Here is a 15,569-nt window from a genome sequence, read left to right as displayed (position 1 = left end):
TACGTATTAGTGTTGAACTTGATGTCATTGAATTGTACGTGAATTAAATGGAAATTGCTAGTGATATGATCTAAATCGTGAGCATGAGAAATTGCGAATTGAGGGAAATGGAAATGAAGTATTGAATTGCATGAGTATGTATCGGGTCTCGTAAGCCCTAATTATTATGATTATAACATTTTGAGGATATACTGTGAAAAGTTATAGAAGCATGTTAATTATTTTGAAAGTTTTAATTTAAATGAAATTTTATAACTCGGTTAAATACGTTTGCAAGTGCATGTGTTTTGGTAATGCCTCGTACCCTATTCCGGTATTGAATACGGGTAAGGGGTGTTACATTTCATTTGTTAAAACTAAACCCTATTGTTGACACCATTTTTTTGACAAAACGGGGTCGACTTGGGTTTTGAAAAATGAAAACGAAAACGGGAGTCGCCACCTATCCTTTTTGATAAGGTGTGATCGGGTCACCTTGAAAAGTTGTTGTTTTTAATAAACGATTTGATTTTATTAAAACAACAAGTTTGGTCCACGAAATTCAGAAAAATGAGTTCGGGAGTCGGTTACGCACGAGGAAGGATTAGCACCCTCGATACGCCCAAAATTGGTACCTCGTTGATTACTTAATGTCTTGGTGTCGAAAATTAAGAACTTTAAAGAAATTGAAAATACGATCCTAGAAAACACTTGAATAACATGGATTAAGGTTTAAGAGGATATTTGGCTATTTGGTCAAACGAGAAATCGAAACCCAGCACATTAGGGCACATTTTCTTGAATTTCCAAACGCAAAACATTGCCTTACTTCGAAATTTTAAAAGGATATTTGACAATTTGATAGAACGAAAAAAAACGAAACCCAGCACATTAGGGCACGTTTTCTCGAATCTCCAAACGCAAAACATTGCCTTTATTATTTTTTAGAAAAAAAAATCCTCGTCTCGAGAAAACGACATGTCATATCCAATGCATTAGGACACAACGTATTGAATTCCCGATACGAGAATACATGCCAAAAAATTTAATTATTTAAAAAGACATTTAATTATCTCGGGTTTAGAAAAGAGATCATGCCCAGTGAGTTAGGACACGATCTTTTCTTAATTCCCGGGATCGTTTAAAAACTTGAGTTTGAAAAGATTCGGCATTTAGATTTATTGCAAAAATCGAAACCCAGTAAGTTAGGGTACGACTTTATCAAATCTAAACACGAAATTTTGTTTATTCAAAAAGTCATAATTTATGCATTGAACGAAGACAATTTAACGCAAAATAGTAAAAATAAAACACGATGTTAATATCATGAATTCGGTAATGTAAGTACGAATAATACTAACGATCATCAAAAATGAAATAAATAAATATAAAAGACAAGTCAATCATGTATACACAATAATTAATAAATAAACAAATAAAAACTAAAGCATCAAAATAGACATGTAAATAAATAAATAAAGCAAGAAAATAAAAAAGATATATATATGTATTCGTGAAAGAAAAAAATGTATATGGATATATATATATAGATATGTAGATAAATTATAAAATATAAAAAATATGAGTATGTATGTATATATTAAATGAATTATAAAAATATGTACATGCATAATGCATATATGTATTTATATAGAATAAAAATAAAGTTAGAAAATAATATAAAACTAATTAATATATTAATATAATAGTAACAAATAAATAAAAGGAAAATAAAACTAATAATAATTAATAATGATAATAATAGTAATAATAATAATAATAAATGATAATACATTAAAATAATTAAAAAAATAATAAGATTGCTAAAACACGGACTAAATTGATATAAAAATGAAAAAAACGGGGCGAAATCGAAATAAAGAAGACAAGAAGGACCAAATTGTAACGAGCGCTGAAAGATGGGGGACCAATAGGGTAAATAAACCAAAGCCCCAAAACGCTGCGTTGTAGTGGACCAAATCGAGATAAAAATGAAATTTTGTGGCCAAATCAAAAAATAAAAGAAAATAGTGAAAAAGGGCCAAATTGCAACATGCCGCAAAATAGGAGGGACTGCGCGAGCAAATAACCCGCCCGCACAAAAACACGCGGACCCTGGGTCGCGGGTCGGGTCGACTCGCGGGTTAAAGGGCTAAACGACGCCGTTTTGGCTATTGGTGCTGAAACTCAAAACGACGCCGTTTCATGGACCCTATTTAAGTCAAATTTTTTTAAAAATTTTCATTCTTCATCCATTCATTTAAAAAAATTCTCTAAACTCTCTCTAGCCCCCCCTCCCTCTGATCTTGGCTCCGGCCAATGGCCACCGTGCCGGACTCCGGTCACCGGCGTCAGCGCCGCCGCACACGGTGGTTGGCGAAGGCAAAAAGCTTATTTTCTAGATCTCGACCCCCTGAGCCCGGATCTAGCCTCAAAACAACCGAAAACAAAGGGGAAAAGGCCGTTGTGCCTCTCTTCAACCGGTTCCGTCACCGAAGAATGAGTCTCCGATGGCGAGAAGACGGAGCGACTCCCGGTGAGTTCCTTTTTCCGTTTTCTTATTTTTTTATGTAAAAGATAAAATAAAATAAGTAAAATAAAATAAACAAGCAGAAACGCAAATATGAAAAAAAAAAGAGAAAAAGTCACCTTCAAAAATCTATTTTGTTTTCTTATTTTCCTTAATGTTCATAGCCAAAATGAAAGAAGAGAAAACTCTTCTTCTTTTACAGTAAACTTGGCTCTTGCCGAAAAGGAAAAAGAAAAATCAAAGAAAAATCCCCCCTTTGAAATCCCATTGCTTGGGCTTTATAACCAAAAGAAAAATCTTTTCTGCTCCTCTGTTGTCTGTTTCTTTGCCTTTGTGGTCATTTCTTCCTTTTTCTTGCAGGTTTGGCCAGCTGGAGACGTTGACGAGGGCGGAGTTCACGGCTTTTTGTCGTTTTGGTGCAAGCCTGCCAGGCTTTGGGCGGTGTGCGCGCCGAGGGCGCACATGGGTAGCAGCAGGGGAGCGGCAGCCTAGGATACCCTGGAGGCTAGGGTTTCCCAAAAATTTTTAAGGTTTTTGGGCTTATCGGGCTCTAAGGTAGTGGGTTTAGGTCTGCTGGGCTTGTATTTGGGTTTAATTTAGTTTGTTGGGCTGGGGCAAATTTGGGCTTTGTACACCTATACTTTTATTTTTTTGAACAATTTAATTTTTTTTCTTATTATTTATATGATATCTATATAAACACTTGATGACAGTGAGTTTTAACATCATTTTATTCTTCATTGTTGTTTTTTCCATCGATACTAATCTATATAAACACTACTACGAAAGCACCCATTACAACTATTGCCAACTTCAAAATAAAAACAAATTGACTAAGAGAAATCATTTTGCATAAATTGGAAAAAGAAAATATAAAAAGCAAACAATACGACAATAATGAAACCAAAAGAAACAGTAGCGGAAAAGGAAAAAGGAATGGATTGAAGAAATGTGAATGACACATTTAAACCCCTCGTTAAAATTAGCGGCTACTGCGAGGACACATTTAAGCACCGCCGCTGCCGCCATATCTGCCTCCACCACCATCGCCACCCTGCCTACATTCCCATGCTAAATGGCCTATCTCACCACACTTATAACATCCTCCACCACTTCCACCGTATCCGCCTCTCCTTCCCCCTCCACCGATCTGCCGCCGCCGCCACTGTGTTCGAATTTGAAGGAGCAACTAACAGGGTTGCCGTTGGGGCCAGTAACCTCAACAGCCTTGGGACGACCTTCAAAAGACTTGACAACGTACTCGACCTCTTCACCATCAGCAAGGCTACGGTAACCCTCAGAACGAATGTTTTAACAAATGGAAAACATAGAAAAACTATGTTAAAAGAAATAGAGAAGGGATGAAAACAAAGGGAGAAGTAGAAGAGAATGGAAAATTAAAAAAGGAAAGTCAAAAGAACATAAAAGAAAAAAATGCTCAAAATAAAAAATATAGGGACTAATTGTATAATATAACCTAAAAATTTCATTTGAAATTATGATTTAACGTGTCATATCAATTTACCGTTACACCGTTAACGATAATTAACGGTTCAGTAACTAAAATGTTACAACACGATAATGTAAGTGACTAAAACGTAACATTTTAAACATAAGTGACTAAAATATAACTTGAGGCAAACGAGAGTGACTATTTTAATAGTTTACCAAACAAAAAATGAGTTAATCAACATCGAGAGACATTAAGTTCTTAAACGTTTAAAGTATACGGAATGAATTTAAAACAATAAGAAAAAAATGAAATTTATTGTATTGGATTCTTTCGTGTTTCAATTTTTGCTATATTTTCGATCAAATTCAGTTGATAAATTTATTTTTTTAGTTTTTTAGGTGGAAGGGTTACAAAGAAATAAAAACTATAAAAAGGATCAAATTATACTATATGTAAATGTTTAGGGTTAATTTTTTTAAAATTAAGACTAAATTTACCTAATGCATAAATATTTAGAATTAAAATTATTATAATACCAATTTTAAAAACTGACACATCGTGATTGTAAGAAAAGATAAAATTAAATAATTAAATTATATTTTATAAATTTTTATAAGTAAATAAGTAAAAAGAAATTTAGCAGAGTAAATAATATAGTTTACCCTTGTATCAATTCATTTTCATAATATAATAACTAAAAATCATTTCATCACGAGAAATTTTCGTTTTATCATTTTAAACGAGGCAGGGGAGACTAAAACATTTTGAAGTGCTTAACTCAAATTATGAAAGCTAGTCAGATCTGATTAACAAGGAAAATTGAAAGTTATGATCGATCTTATCGTCGACTCGAGCACCACCAAATTCAACTTCTGAAAAAATCATTAACAACCACAGGACAAATTCCATAATACGTACGCCGGTACTCACAGAATTTGACTGATTACCAGCTCAGAGGTGCGAGTAATCACACTCGATATTTCCTCTTGAAGATAACACAATCTCGCCAACCTCCCTACTTTCAACTTTCAATCGCTAGTTATTTTAATTCCAGCGCCTTTTTCTTCCCATCCCTCTCGCTCGCCTGGCCCCACCACCAATCATGACGGCTCTAATCGACCTTTCTCTTCTCCGTTCCTCGCCCTCCGTTTCCCCTTTCTCCATACCCCACCACCAGCATCCGCCCCGCTTTCGTAAACCTTTCAAGCTCCGATGCTCCCTCGCCGAGGGTCCCACGATTTCCTCATCTAAAATCGACGGGGGAGAATCATCCATCGCGGATTGCGTCATCGTTGGAGGTGGTATCAGTGGACTTTGCATTGCTCAAGCTCTCGCCACCAAGCACCGTGACGTCGCTTCCAATGTGATTGTGACGGAGGCCAGAGACCGTGTTGGTGGCAACATCACTACCGTTGAGAGAGATGGATATCTGTGGGAAGAAGGCCCCAACAGTTTTCAGCCCTCCGATCCTATTCTAACCATGGCCGTAGGTTTCTCTTAACCTACATTTTCCCGAATTGCATTTTCGTAATTCTTTTCGTATTACTGTAATTAATTATGCGATTTGTTTTATATTTTGCTGCTCAATCGCACTTCATTAAACCAGGAATTTCAGGTCACTAATTATGTTAGTGTCCATATGAATGTGTATGTGTGTTTATTGTTGTAGGTGGATAGTGGATTGAAGGACGATTTGGTTTTAGGTGACCCTAATGCACCGCGATTTGTACTATGGGAGGGAAAACTAAGGCCTGTGCCCTCCAAGCCAACCGACTTGCCGTTTTTTGATTTGATGAGCATTGCTGGAAAACTTAGGGCTGGGTTCGGGGCTATTGGCATTCGGCCTCCCCCTCCGGTTTGTCCACTTTACTTTTCTTATAAGCTTTTTTCTTTCATTTGGTTATGCATCAAAAGTATAACGTTGCATATGCATAATGTTTGTATATATTGAAGGTTCTCATATAGCAGAATTTTGACAAAGGTGACAGGGTTATGAAGAATCGGTGGAGGAGTTTGTGCGCCGTAATCTTGGTGCTGAGGTTTTTGAACGCTTTATTGAACCATTTTGTTCAGGTGATGATTGATATCTTTATTCTCTATTATTTATTCTTTTTTTCAAGTTTTTTCTTGTAGGAAACATTTGTTATTTAATCACTTCTGCGCCGAGCGCCAATTATTATATTCTTTTCAGTCTAAATTACCTTGTCATCATGGCTTGTTAATTGCCCTTAATATCTACGGGCTCTACTGGTCCTTTCATATAAAATATTTGGGGCATTTCTCTGTTTTATTTGCATTGTTATATCACATATATATTTGGGTTAGTTCCGTGGGGTCTTGTTTAGATGCATGTTGATTCCATTCTTTTTATGTGTTCACTTATCTGTAATGATGTACTTAATATTTTGTTTTTCTTAAGACATTTTCAACCAATAAGTTATACCCTCAGTTTATTACTGGTACAATAGTGAACCACCTTCAATTTAGCATTTTCTGATCAAGAAGTTCTTGAACCTAGGACTGATATTTAAGGTCTTGTTTTCTTTAACCACTTCTCAATTGTTATACTTGAAAAGTTGTTATTGCTGCAGGTGTTTATGCAGGGGATCCTTCAAAATTAAGCATGAAAGCAGCATTTGGAAGAGTATGGAAGCTAGAAGAGATTGGTGGCAGCATCATTGGTGGCACTTTCAAGACAATCCAGGAGAGAAATAAGACACCTAAGCCACCCAGAGACCCGTAATTTTGAATATACTGATGCTTCTTTCGTGATATTTATTTCCATCACCCTGAATAGTTATCTTGCAGGCGTCTGCCAAAACCGAAGGGCCAAACAGTTGGATCTTTTAGGAAGGGACTTACCATGCTGCCTGAGGCAATTGCTAACAGGTGGCCTTGTCTCTATAATAGCTATAGCCTCTGTAGTGGTTCTAAATTGTCAATATGCTTTTATGCCCATCTTTACATTTCAGGAATGAGGGTCCTAATTAGTTGTCTTGAGTTGGCAGTTTGGGTAGCAATGTAAAATTATCTTGGAAGCTTTCCAGTATTACCAAATTGGGCAATGGAGGGTATAACTTGACATTTGAAACACCTGAAGGAATGGTATCTCTTCAGAGTAGAAGTGTTGTAATGACCATTCCATCCCATGTTGCCAGTAACTTGTTGCATCCTCTCTCGGTATGTTTCATATCTTCCTACTCCTTGCTAGACAACTTTTTATAGATGTTATTAGCATCTAGCATAGAGGATTCACTCATTTATGTTGCAATGTCTAGGATGCTAAATTATTAAAAAGCAAGTTCGTCTGCCTCTATCTATATAGTTCTTCTCCTAAATTTGACAGAGCACACTCTTGGCCAAGCTTGGACTACTGAATTGGGCGTCTTTTATGTGGTGTGTCAGTATGCTGAATGATTGAAGATATTCTACTTTGTGCAAGTCCACTTTCTTGAAAAATGTTCCATGTACTCTATGTTGTTTGTGGATCTGCTATACTTTCTTGGTATACTAGTAATGTGTATTCAATACCTAAAAGTAACCTTTCCCAACAAGGGAAAATGTCTGAAGGAAATTGTTCTCTAAAAGAGTTATTGAGGCCTTGTTCTTAACTAGTTTAGTTGACTTCAGAGTTTTACTATTATTTCTCTGATCCAGTTTTGTGTCCTCTTTGCAGGCTGCTGCTGCAGATGCATTATCCCAATTTTATTATCCTCCAGTTGCATCAGTCACAGTCTCCTATCCAAAAGAAGCCATTCGAAAAGAATGTTTGATTGATGGTGAACTTAAGGGGTTTGGCCAGTTGCACCCACGCAGCCAAGGAATTGAAACTTTAGGTAACTCCATTCTTCCTAAAGTAACATATCTAGTATCATACTGAATTTGTTTGCAGTAAAAGTTCGCTTTTAGAAATTTGATTGATTAACAAAACAACTTGCAGGGACGATATACAGTTCATCACTTTTCCCCAATCGAGCTCCATCTGGCAGGGTGTTGCTCTTGAACTACATAGGAGGAGCTACCAACACTGGAATTTTGTCCAAGGTAGACATCTTTTAAGATCTATAATTTGAGTTTTTGTTGAGGACAACACAATTTTGGATAAGGACAGAGATTGTGGTAGATGTAATCCCTCTAGAGGGTATTAAAGACCTGTATGATCATGGAATAATTACCCGGTCTGCCAGCAATCTTTAAATATAGGATGGTCAAGATTATTGAAGGGCCAAATTTTTTTCACTAACTATGATTTGTCACATGAACCTACAAATAATGTTTTCCATGATTTTGCATGATACTTACTGATGCTGTATTTTTCCTGCAGACTGAAGGGGAACTTGTAGAAGCAGTTGATCGTGATTTGAGAAAAATGCTTATAAATCCTAATGCAAAGGATCCTCTTGTTTTGGGTGTAAGAGTATGGCCAAAAGCCATTCCACAGTTCTTGGTTGGTCATTTGGATCTCCTTGATAGTGCAAAAATGGCTCTCAGGGATTCTGGGTTTCATGGACTGTTTCTTGGGGGCAACTATGTATCTGGTGTGGCATTAGGACGGTGTGTGGAAGGTGCTTACGAGGTTGCAGCTGAAGTGAAGGAATTCCTGTCACAATATGCATACAAATAATATTGAAATTCTTGTCAGGCTGCAAATGTAGAAGTCAGTTATTGGATAGTATCTCTTTAGCTAAAAAATTGGGTAGGGTTTTTTTTGTTAGTTCCTTGACCACTTTTTGGGGTTTTCATTAGAACTTCATATTTGTATATCATGTTGCAATATCATACTCGATAGCAGTGTTAATTTTCTCATCCCATGATCAGTACCGATACTAGGCATTTGAGGCATCACGTATCAAAACATTTCATCTTCCTAACATTCTCTTTTACCGTTGATCATACATGCTGTTTATCAAGGTTGCTCCTGTTCCTCTAGAAAGGGCTTGAGTTAGGGCTAATTGCTTTGATCAGTCAAGCTGACAGGTTGGTTCTTGAATAGCGGATTCTTGCTGCTGGTCTCTTCCGTTTCATGTAATCCTAACACCCAAGTCCCTTAATTGGGTTTAAACAACAAAATGGTACGTAACTTGTACTAGTTTTTTCAAATTGGTACTTAAATTATTTTGGTCAAAACTGGTATAAAATTATTCAACTGTTACTCATTTTACCTCAACTGTTAGTCCCGTTAGAAAATTTTTTTTATTACAACTTGTCACGTAGACTTTATTCATTCTACAGCATTTGTTTTAGTGTTGATTTTATCATATTTTCTTATATTTTTTTCTCATCAAACAATTTTTACCAAATTTTCTTACATTTTCTCATCTTCAAGCTTTAATTACTTCTATCATCTTCAAGTTTCCAGTCCTCTTCGTTCTTCACCAGATTCTTTCCTTATACAATGAAGTAGAAAACCTAAAATGATCTTTAATTAAAGAGAATGCATAAAAAAGAAGAAGTCAAATCTTCACTTTCATACAATGATAGGGAGATTCCTAAAAAAAAGAAGAAGCAGTTTTTGAATAATGAAAAAGTAATTGAGATCAATTTGTAGATTTGTTCAACTAAAATTTTTGGCTCGTTTTCTTCTTCTCTTTCTTTTCTTTGCTTGAGCACCCAAAGCATTGCTATTTCTTTTGAATCGATTCATTATTGCTATTTAACTCGATTCTTTTGAATAGATTCAAATGTCAATGCCATTTTAGTATCTAATCCTTTAATTTCATTAACGTTTCAGTAACAAAAAAAAAACTTATAAAATGGAAACACCCCAAAACAAACGGTGAAGAAAGAAGAAGACTGAAAGTTTAAAGATGACAGAAGTAGTTGAAACTTGAAGATAATAAATGATGGAAGCTTTGTTCAATGAAGCAATCAATTTTTTGTTAGTTGTTTGGTTGATGAGAAAATGTAAGATAAAAATTATTTGACAACAAGAAAATATAAGAAAATTTGGTAATACGTGGCAAGTTGTGATTGATTAATTTTTTTTCTAATGGGGCTAACAGTTAGATAAAATAGGTAACAATCTAATAGTTTAGATACTAATTTGAGAAAACTAATATAATTGAAGTATAATTTTGTTGTTTAATGTTTGTTCTTTTGGGAGCCGAATGAGGAGTCATTCTAAAATTATTGCCAAGAAGAACATGCCTTGTGTTTTATTTCTCACCCAAAGTTCCCTTCTGCATGGAAATTTCTAGTTAGGTTTTTAAGGAAAGCTTCATGTTTAGCCTGAGACTGGGCGGCAGATTTCTTTTTTTTTTCTTTTTCTTTTTGGTCATCGCTCATGAAGCACCTAAACTTATTGACGCTTTAAAAACGGAGTAATAATTTCAAAATAAAAGTCATTGAAAAAATTATAGGGAAAAAACCAGGGAAGAAAAAGTTTTAGCGCAATCCCTAAAATGGGATAATGCCCTCACCCCTGCCTATCCTTGACAATTTTTGTATTCTGAAATATAAAGCAATAGCGACAATACTTGATTAAAAAACCCCCCACAAATTAACTGTAAATGAGGAAAAAAGTTTTTTAAAATAATATTAGAAATTTTAAAATTCGAATTTAGATGTCACTATTTCGTTGGCATGTTAAAAAACCTTTAGGTTCTAACAGTAGTGTGTTTAAAGGGACAGAAAACAAGTGCAGGGAACAGTAAAACAAAAGGTTTCCCATCCCATGGCCCTTCGAAGCTAACATGGATTTGGGCAAGAAATGGTGGGGGACATCAGCTTTTGCTTTTTCTCATCTTAGATCTTCCTTCCTGTAGTTTCTTTCTCGCAAAATAGGCGTTTCTTTTGGTGCAAGCCAATCTTTCTTGTTCCCCTTTTTCTTAGAGTTAATTATTAACGTGATAGATACACAAAGATGATAACAAACCTTTTATTTTTAAGGTAAAACAAGAGTTCCCTTTCCACGTGGGGAAAAAGATTTTGTTTTAAAAAGAACAACAATTGGAGTTTGAATGCATAACTTCATCATGATATCTTTTAAATTCTGTTTTATGGAAAATATAAATAATAATTATATTTTATTAAAATAATTATATAATAAATACTAGTTTACCATATAAAATTACTAATATTTCAATTCAAATATGGTTTATCAAAAGAAAAATCAAACATTTATGCTATGAGGTGGTGACTAAATATAAATGCGGAAGGCTATAAAATTACCCGTGTGTTGTGCATGAACCCTTGAACTTGCACACAAGAGAAGCAAACGCAAAGCAGAACCCGCACATGGAGCCTCCTTGAATTAAACTCCCAAGAAACAAAAAGTTAAAATCATGAGATAAGACGTATACATGTCGGCTGCTCTGACGACATATCATCCCAACCATGGCCAGGAATATGAAAGAACTGCCTCTCTTGATTCTCTACCAATACTTACTACCACTGTTTTCCATTATATATACAGTATTTCCTTCTCTTTCTGGTTATTTAAACCAAAGGTGGTGGCTTTTGTTCTTCGGTCTTAGTTCCCACATCTCAGAAAATGAGAAGGGCAATTAGTTATTGTTCATCTTCTATAGGGAGCAGCAACCACTTTGATTCCTCAAGCACTGCTACTGCTGCTTCTTCCTCCTCGCAGAGGGACCATAACACCGATCTTAGCCTTGGTCTTAGCATTTCAACCTCTCCTCTTTATGCAAGGTGCGTGTTTAGTTATTTACTCACCATCATCTTCAAAAGAAACACTACCATTTGTTTTTGGGTAAATTGGTACGTATACATGTATATCAGGAAGCAAAGATCGCCAATAAAGCCGCTGCTAAGGCTGGAGCTTGCCGAACAAGATGAGTGCAACAGCGCTACTTTTTATGTCAAGGTTTACATGGAAGGAATTCCTATTGGTAGAAAAGTAGACCTGTTGGATCGCCGGAGTTACTGTGACCTGATAAAAACTCTTGAACATATGTTTAATACAAACCTCATATGTTAAGTTTCATCTTTCTACTTCTTTTGTTTCCTTCGTTAAAAAGGCAACAGCTGTTTTTTCTTTTCCCCCTGAACAAAAGTTTTGGCAAATCCATGCAGGGGCTGAGGCTGAGGTGAATGGTGATCATTTCGAGGAATATCATGTACTAACATATGAAGACAAGGAAGGGGATTGGATGATGGTTGGTGATGTTCCTTGGCAGTAAGTAAACAACATTTACATATGTCAAAATTCTGTTATGTCTTATATATGGTGATGATGGTCATTCCTTATAGTACACCACAGCTGAAGCTGTTCTATCTATGCATGTACTGTAGGATGTTCTTGTCGGTTGTGAGGAGATTGAAGATAAGTAGATCAAGTGCTGAACTTTGATAAAAAAAATTGTTTTTCTTTTCTTTTCTTTTTGGTGGAGTGAAAATCAATAGGAGATGCGTAGGCAGAAAATATATGGTGAGATATGTTTAGGGTTTTTTCTAAAAAAAAATGTAACATGGACATACTAGAATGATTGAGTAACAAGCACCAGTCTTGTCTTTTGGTTGCAAATCTTTTATTGGTGATGGATTGTGATGTTTTAACTTAAGGAAAGCCTTTTAATATTCTTACCTATAAGTCTCTTGTGTACAATCTCTTCAATAGTATTTAGTATTTACAATAAAGTCTTCACTAGCTTGTTGTCCTTTGAATCGTCTTCTATTCCTCTCTCTTCAGCCCAATAGTCCACTTAGAAGGAATAGGCGAGTGAAGGCCTGGAAACTTTTAGTTCTTGAGCTGTGGCTGCACCAAATAAATTAGCTGATTCGAACGTCATTGTCAGTTTATGCTTTGACGTTTTCTTCTTATAACCATGCTATTTGCCTGCATGTTTCAGCCTTGATCATTAACGTCGGATTTTAGAATAATCTATTCATAAAATCTCACAGAGAATCAACCCTAAAACAAAACAAAAAGAAAATTCCATTGAGAAAAACCCTTTGCTCTTCCGTCAGAATAAACATTTACTATTATTATGGAAATTACAATTGTATCACAAGGTCACAACAAACAAGTACTGCCCTGTTTTATTATACAAGAAGAAAACAGAGGTAGGGAACCCCATTTTTGTTAAAACGGCTTTTGATTCGCACAGTCTAGGTTAGGCCCTGTATCAACTTTAAACAACTGAGCATATCTCTCAAAGAATCCAATTCTGTCATTTACACGTGCATCGTTGGGTATTCCACACTCCAACCCACCGTTGATTATGTTGGTTACCAACCCATATCCCGCCGTCCGATTAGCTGCCAAGTCGGCTTCCGTCGGGACATATTTACCAACCATGACATCGTGGCAAGACGGCTTTGGGCTCTGCTCCGTCATCCAGAACCAAAGCCCGGTTTTGAATGCGATCAAGGAGTTGTTGGCTACTATTTCTGGGTTCCTTAGCCCGTCAAAACCCACTGCCTTCCCAGCTGGTCCATAATTGTAATTCCTGTTATCAATAACACCAATCTATTCAGTTAAACCTTGCCTTGGCTTAATAGCTTCCAATAAAACACACGCGCAGTGCGCACACAAAATGCAATATCATTACCAGGATAGTTGAATGGGGCCTCTTCCATGGTATGATTTGCCAGGGTAGCAAGGCCATTGTGTGTTGGTAGAGTCACAGTAGTTGCTTTGAGGGTTGATTTCCTCTTTGAAGCACAAGCCCCAAGCGTATGGTCCGTCAGGTGCGGTGGCCCATCCGCCGGTGGTCTCGTGGGATATTTGAGCAAGAAAAGCTGCAATCTCACGCTTTCGGGTAGCTATATCACCTGTGTTGCCAAAGCTTGGAAAGCATTTCGCGGCTTGAATAAAGAAGGTGTAATTGTAAAAGTTTCTTGCAGGGCATGCATTATCATCCTTGTGTAGAAATATGGAATTAAACAGATTTTCACTAATCAAATAAGAGATGGACGGAGGGGCTCTTCGAGCTTCGACTCCATTTGAACCAAAGAATAGTATACTAAAGCAAAAGAGCAATGAGAAGGAAATAAGAGAAGAGGATTCCATAATCGTTTTTGTTGTATGAACATGATGAAGGCAGCTCCTATTATTTATACACACTATACGTCCCATGTGAACATGCGGACAAGATGGAGGGGTTATTAAACCCCATAAACAAGCCAGCCAGCCATGTCGAGCTTTTGACTTTGTTTTAAACTTAAAAGAAATAATCATTAAAATCATATTTTGACAAGTCAATGTCAATCCATTTGAGATGGTCGTAATATGTAAAGAGTTGACCCAATCGCTTCCAGAGATAGGTTTGATGCAACTAATTATTCCTCATTTCTCTATGTAGTGGAAATGTCGACATACGATGACTTTCTTCCCAGTTCCAGGTTGAGCATGTAAATGCTAGGGAAGCTTAATGTCTATTCATTACGTTTTCCAATATATCGTGAAATTAAAAGATGGGTAGCGGGAAACCTAATTCTGCCTAATTAACCCAAGTTAATGTAATCGGTAAAAGGGGTTGGGAGGACTCTGTCAAATGTATTCACAGTGATAAAGGTCCACTATATATGTGATTCAACCAATTTTTTGGTGTTATATTGACTAGTACTGGAATCTATATTTTAAAAATAATTCGGTGGGAGTTTGGAATTAGTCGTTAATGATCACAGGTTTTTTTTAAGTTACCATTCGTCAATAGGGAAAAGAACAATACTTTGGAGAAAAAAGAAAACCCCTGGTCGTTAAAATCTAAACTAAGTGACATCCATAGCTAGCTGGTTCTCAGTTGATTGGACATTTAGAGGTAAAGTACTGTTTCGGTACGGGCCGCGAGAGCGGTACCAAATCGAGGTAAACTCTGAATATTAGATATGACCTCAAAATAACAAGGGTTAAGGTCAGCCAGTGAGATAATGGGGGATAAATTTCTTCCGAAAAAATCTAATTTGTTATTCTTCTATTAGAAATGGATAGAGATGACGTGAAATTACAATTTCATACAATACTTTCTCCCCTAATCATACCAATAATTTCATATCATAAAATAACAAATATTACTTAAATCTCAATCAAAATCATATGATATAATTTCTCAAAATCACAACAAACGAGGCCTTAAAGGGGCGGCTAATATGATTCTACTTCTCCATGGATTTAAACGTAGCCCCTACACTAATTAAGTTGTCCAAATACAGTTTATGTTAAAGTTGGAACTTTTTCTTTTATAAAGTGGTAGCCCAGCCCATATTTTTGGTGTAAAGGGCCTCTCTAATTTAAAAACCAATTAAATCCCTCGTTCAAAAGCAATCAATTGAGTCTTTAATTAATTCAGTCCTTATAATATGATTTTTCGTTGAAGCCCTAGACAGACGTGAAAAATAATAATATGATGGCTAGCTTGGCATTTAATATGAAAAATGCTGACGGGATGGAAGGCTTACTTAATTTTTTTATTATTTTAAGAGGGTATAATTGACTTTTTAAATTTATTTTTAAAGATTATATAAAATTATTAAAAATAAAAAATTATAAAATCTATAAAAGCATAAGTTCTAAAATTTTTATAACATAATATTTTAATAATCTCTAATAATTTTAAAAAAACATTTTTAATAAAAAATTATTACTCATTATTGTTTTCATTCACACATATCTTACATCATACCTCAATCTATTTTTATTGACTT

General features: G+C 35.7%; 3 protein-coding genes and 1 pseudogene across 3 annotated transcripts; 2 read left to right on the top strand and 2 right to left on the bottom strand.

The window, feature by feature from the left end:
• Window positions 1-3,515: 3,515 nt before the first annotated feature.
• On the bottom strand, window positions 3,516-3,817 carry LOC121223142 (cold shock protein 2-like; annotated as a pseudogene).
• An 853-nt stretch (window positions 3,818-4,670) lies between these two features.
• Window positions 4,671-8,804, top strand: LOC107912235 (protoporphyrinogen oxidase 1, chloroplastic). Its single transcript, XM_016840317.2, has 9 exons — window positions 4,671-5,448; window positions 5,632-5,817; window positions 5,951-6,035; window positions 6,554-6,701; window positions 6,771-6,851; window positions 6,971-7,142; window positions 7,639-7,798; window positions 7,903-8,006; window positions 8,287-8,804. The coding sequence occupies exons 1-9, from the start codon at window positions 5,065-5,067 to the stop codon at window positions 8,584-8,586; spliced, it is 1,620 nt and encodes a 539-aa protein (XP_016695806.1). The 5' UTR covers window positions 4,671-5,064; the 3' UTR covers window positions 8,587-8,804.
• Window positions 8,805-11,159: 2,355 nt separating this feature from the next.
• LOC107912237 (auxin-responsive protein IAA30) lies at window positions 11,160-12,449 on the top strand. Its single transcript, XM_016840319.2, has 4 exons — window positions 11,160-11,612; window positions 11,703-11,896; window positions 11,997-12,099; window positions 12,216-12,449. The coding sequence occupies exons 1-4, from the start codon at window positions 11,455-11,457 to the stop codon at window positions 12,271-12,273; spliced, it is 513 nt and encodes a 170-aa protein (XP_016695808.1). The 5' UTR covers window positions 11,160-11,454; the 3' UTR covers window positions 12,274-12,449.
• Window positions 12,450-12,881: 432 nt separating this feature from the next.
• On the bottom strand, window positions 12,882-13,995 carry LOC107912236 (chitinase 10). Its single transcript, XM_016840318.2, has 2 exons — window positions 13,475-13,995; window positions 12,882-13,372 (listed from the first exon to the last, which is right to left on the bottom strand). The coding sequence occupies exons 1-2, from the start codon at window positions 13,933-13,935 to the stop codon at window positions 13,006-13,008; spliced, it is 828 nt and encodes a 275-aa protein (XP_016695807.2). The 5' UTR covers window positions 13,936-13,995; the 3' UTR covers window positions 12,882-13,005.
• Between the last annotated feature and the right edge of the window lie 1,574 nt (window positions 13,996-15,569).

Source organism: Gossypium hirsutum, chromosome D11 (assembly GCF_007990345.1).
Source record: "Gossypium hirsutum isolate 1008001.06 chromosome D11, Gossypium_hirsutum_v2.1, whole genome shotgun sequence".
Taxonomy (NCBI): domain Eukaryota; kingdom Viridiplantae; phylum Streptophyta; class Magnoliopsida; order Malvales; family Malvaceae; genus Gossypium; species Gossypium hirsutum.
Note: the sequence above shows the minus strand (reverse complement) of the source record. Positions and strands in the feature narration are given on the sequence as shown.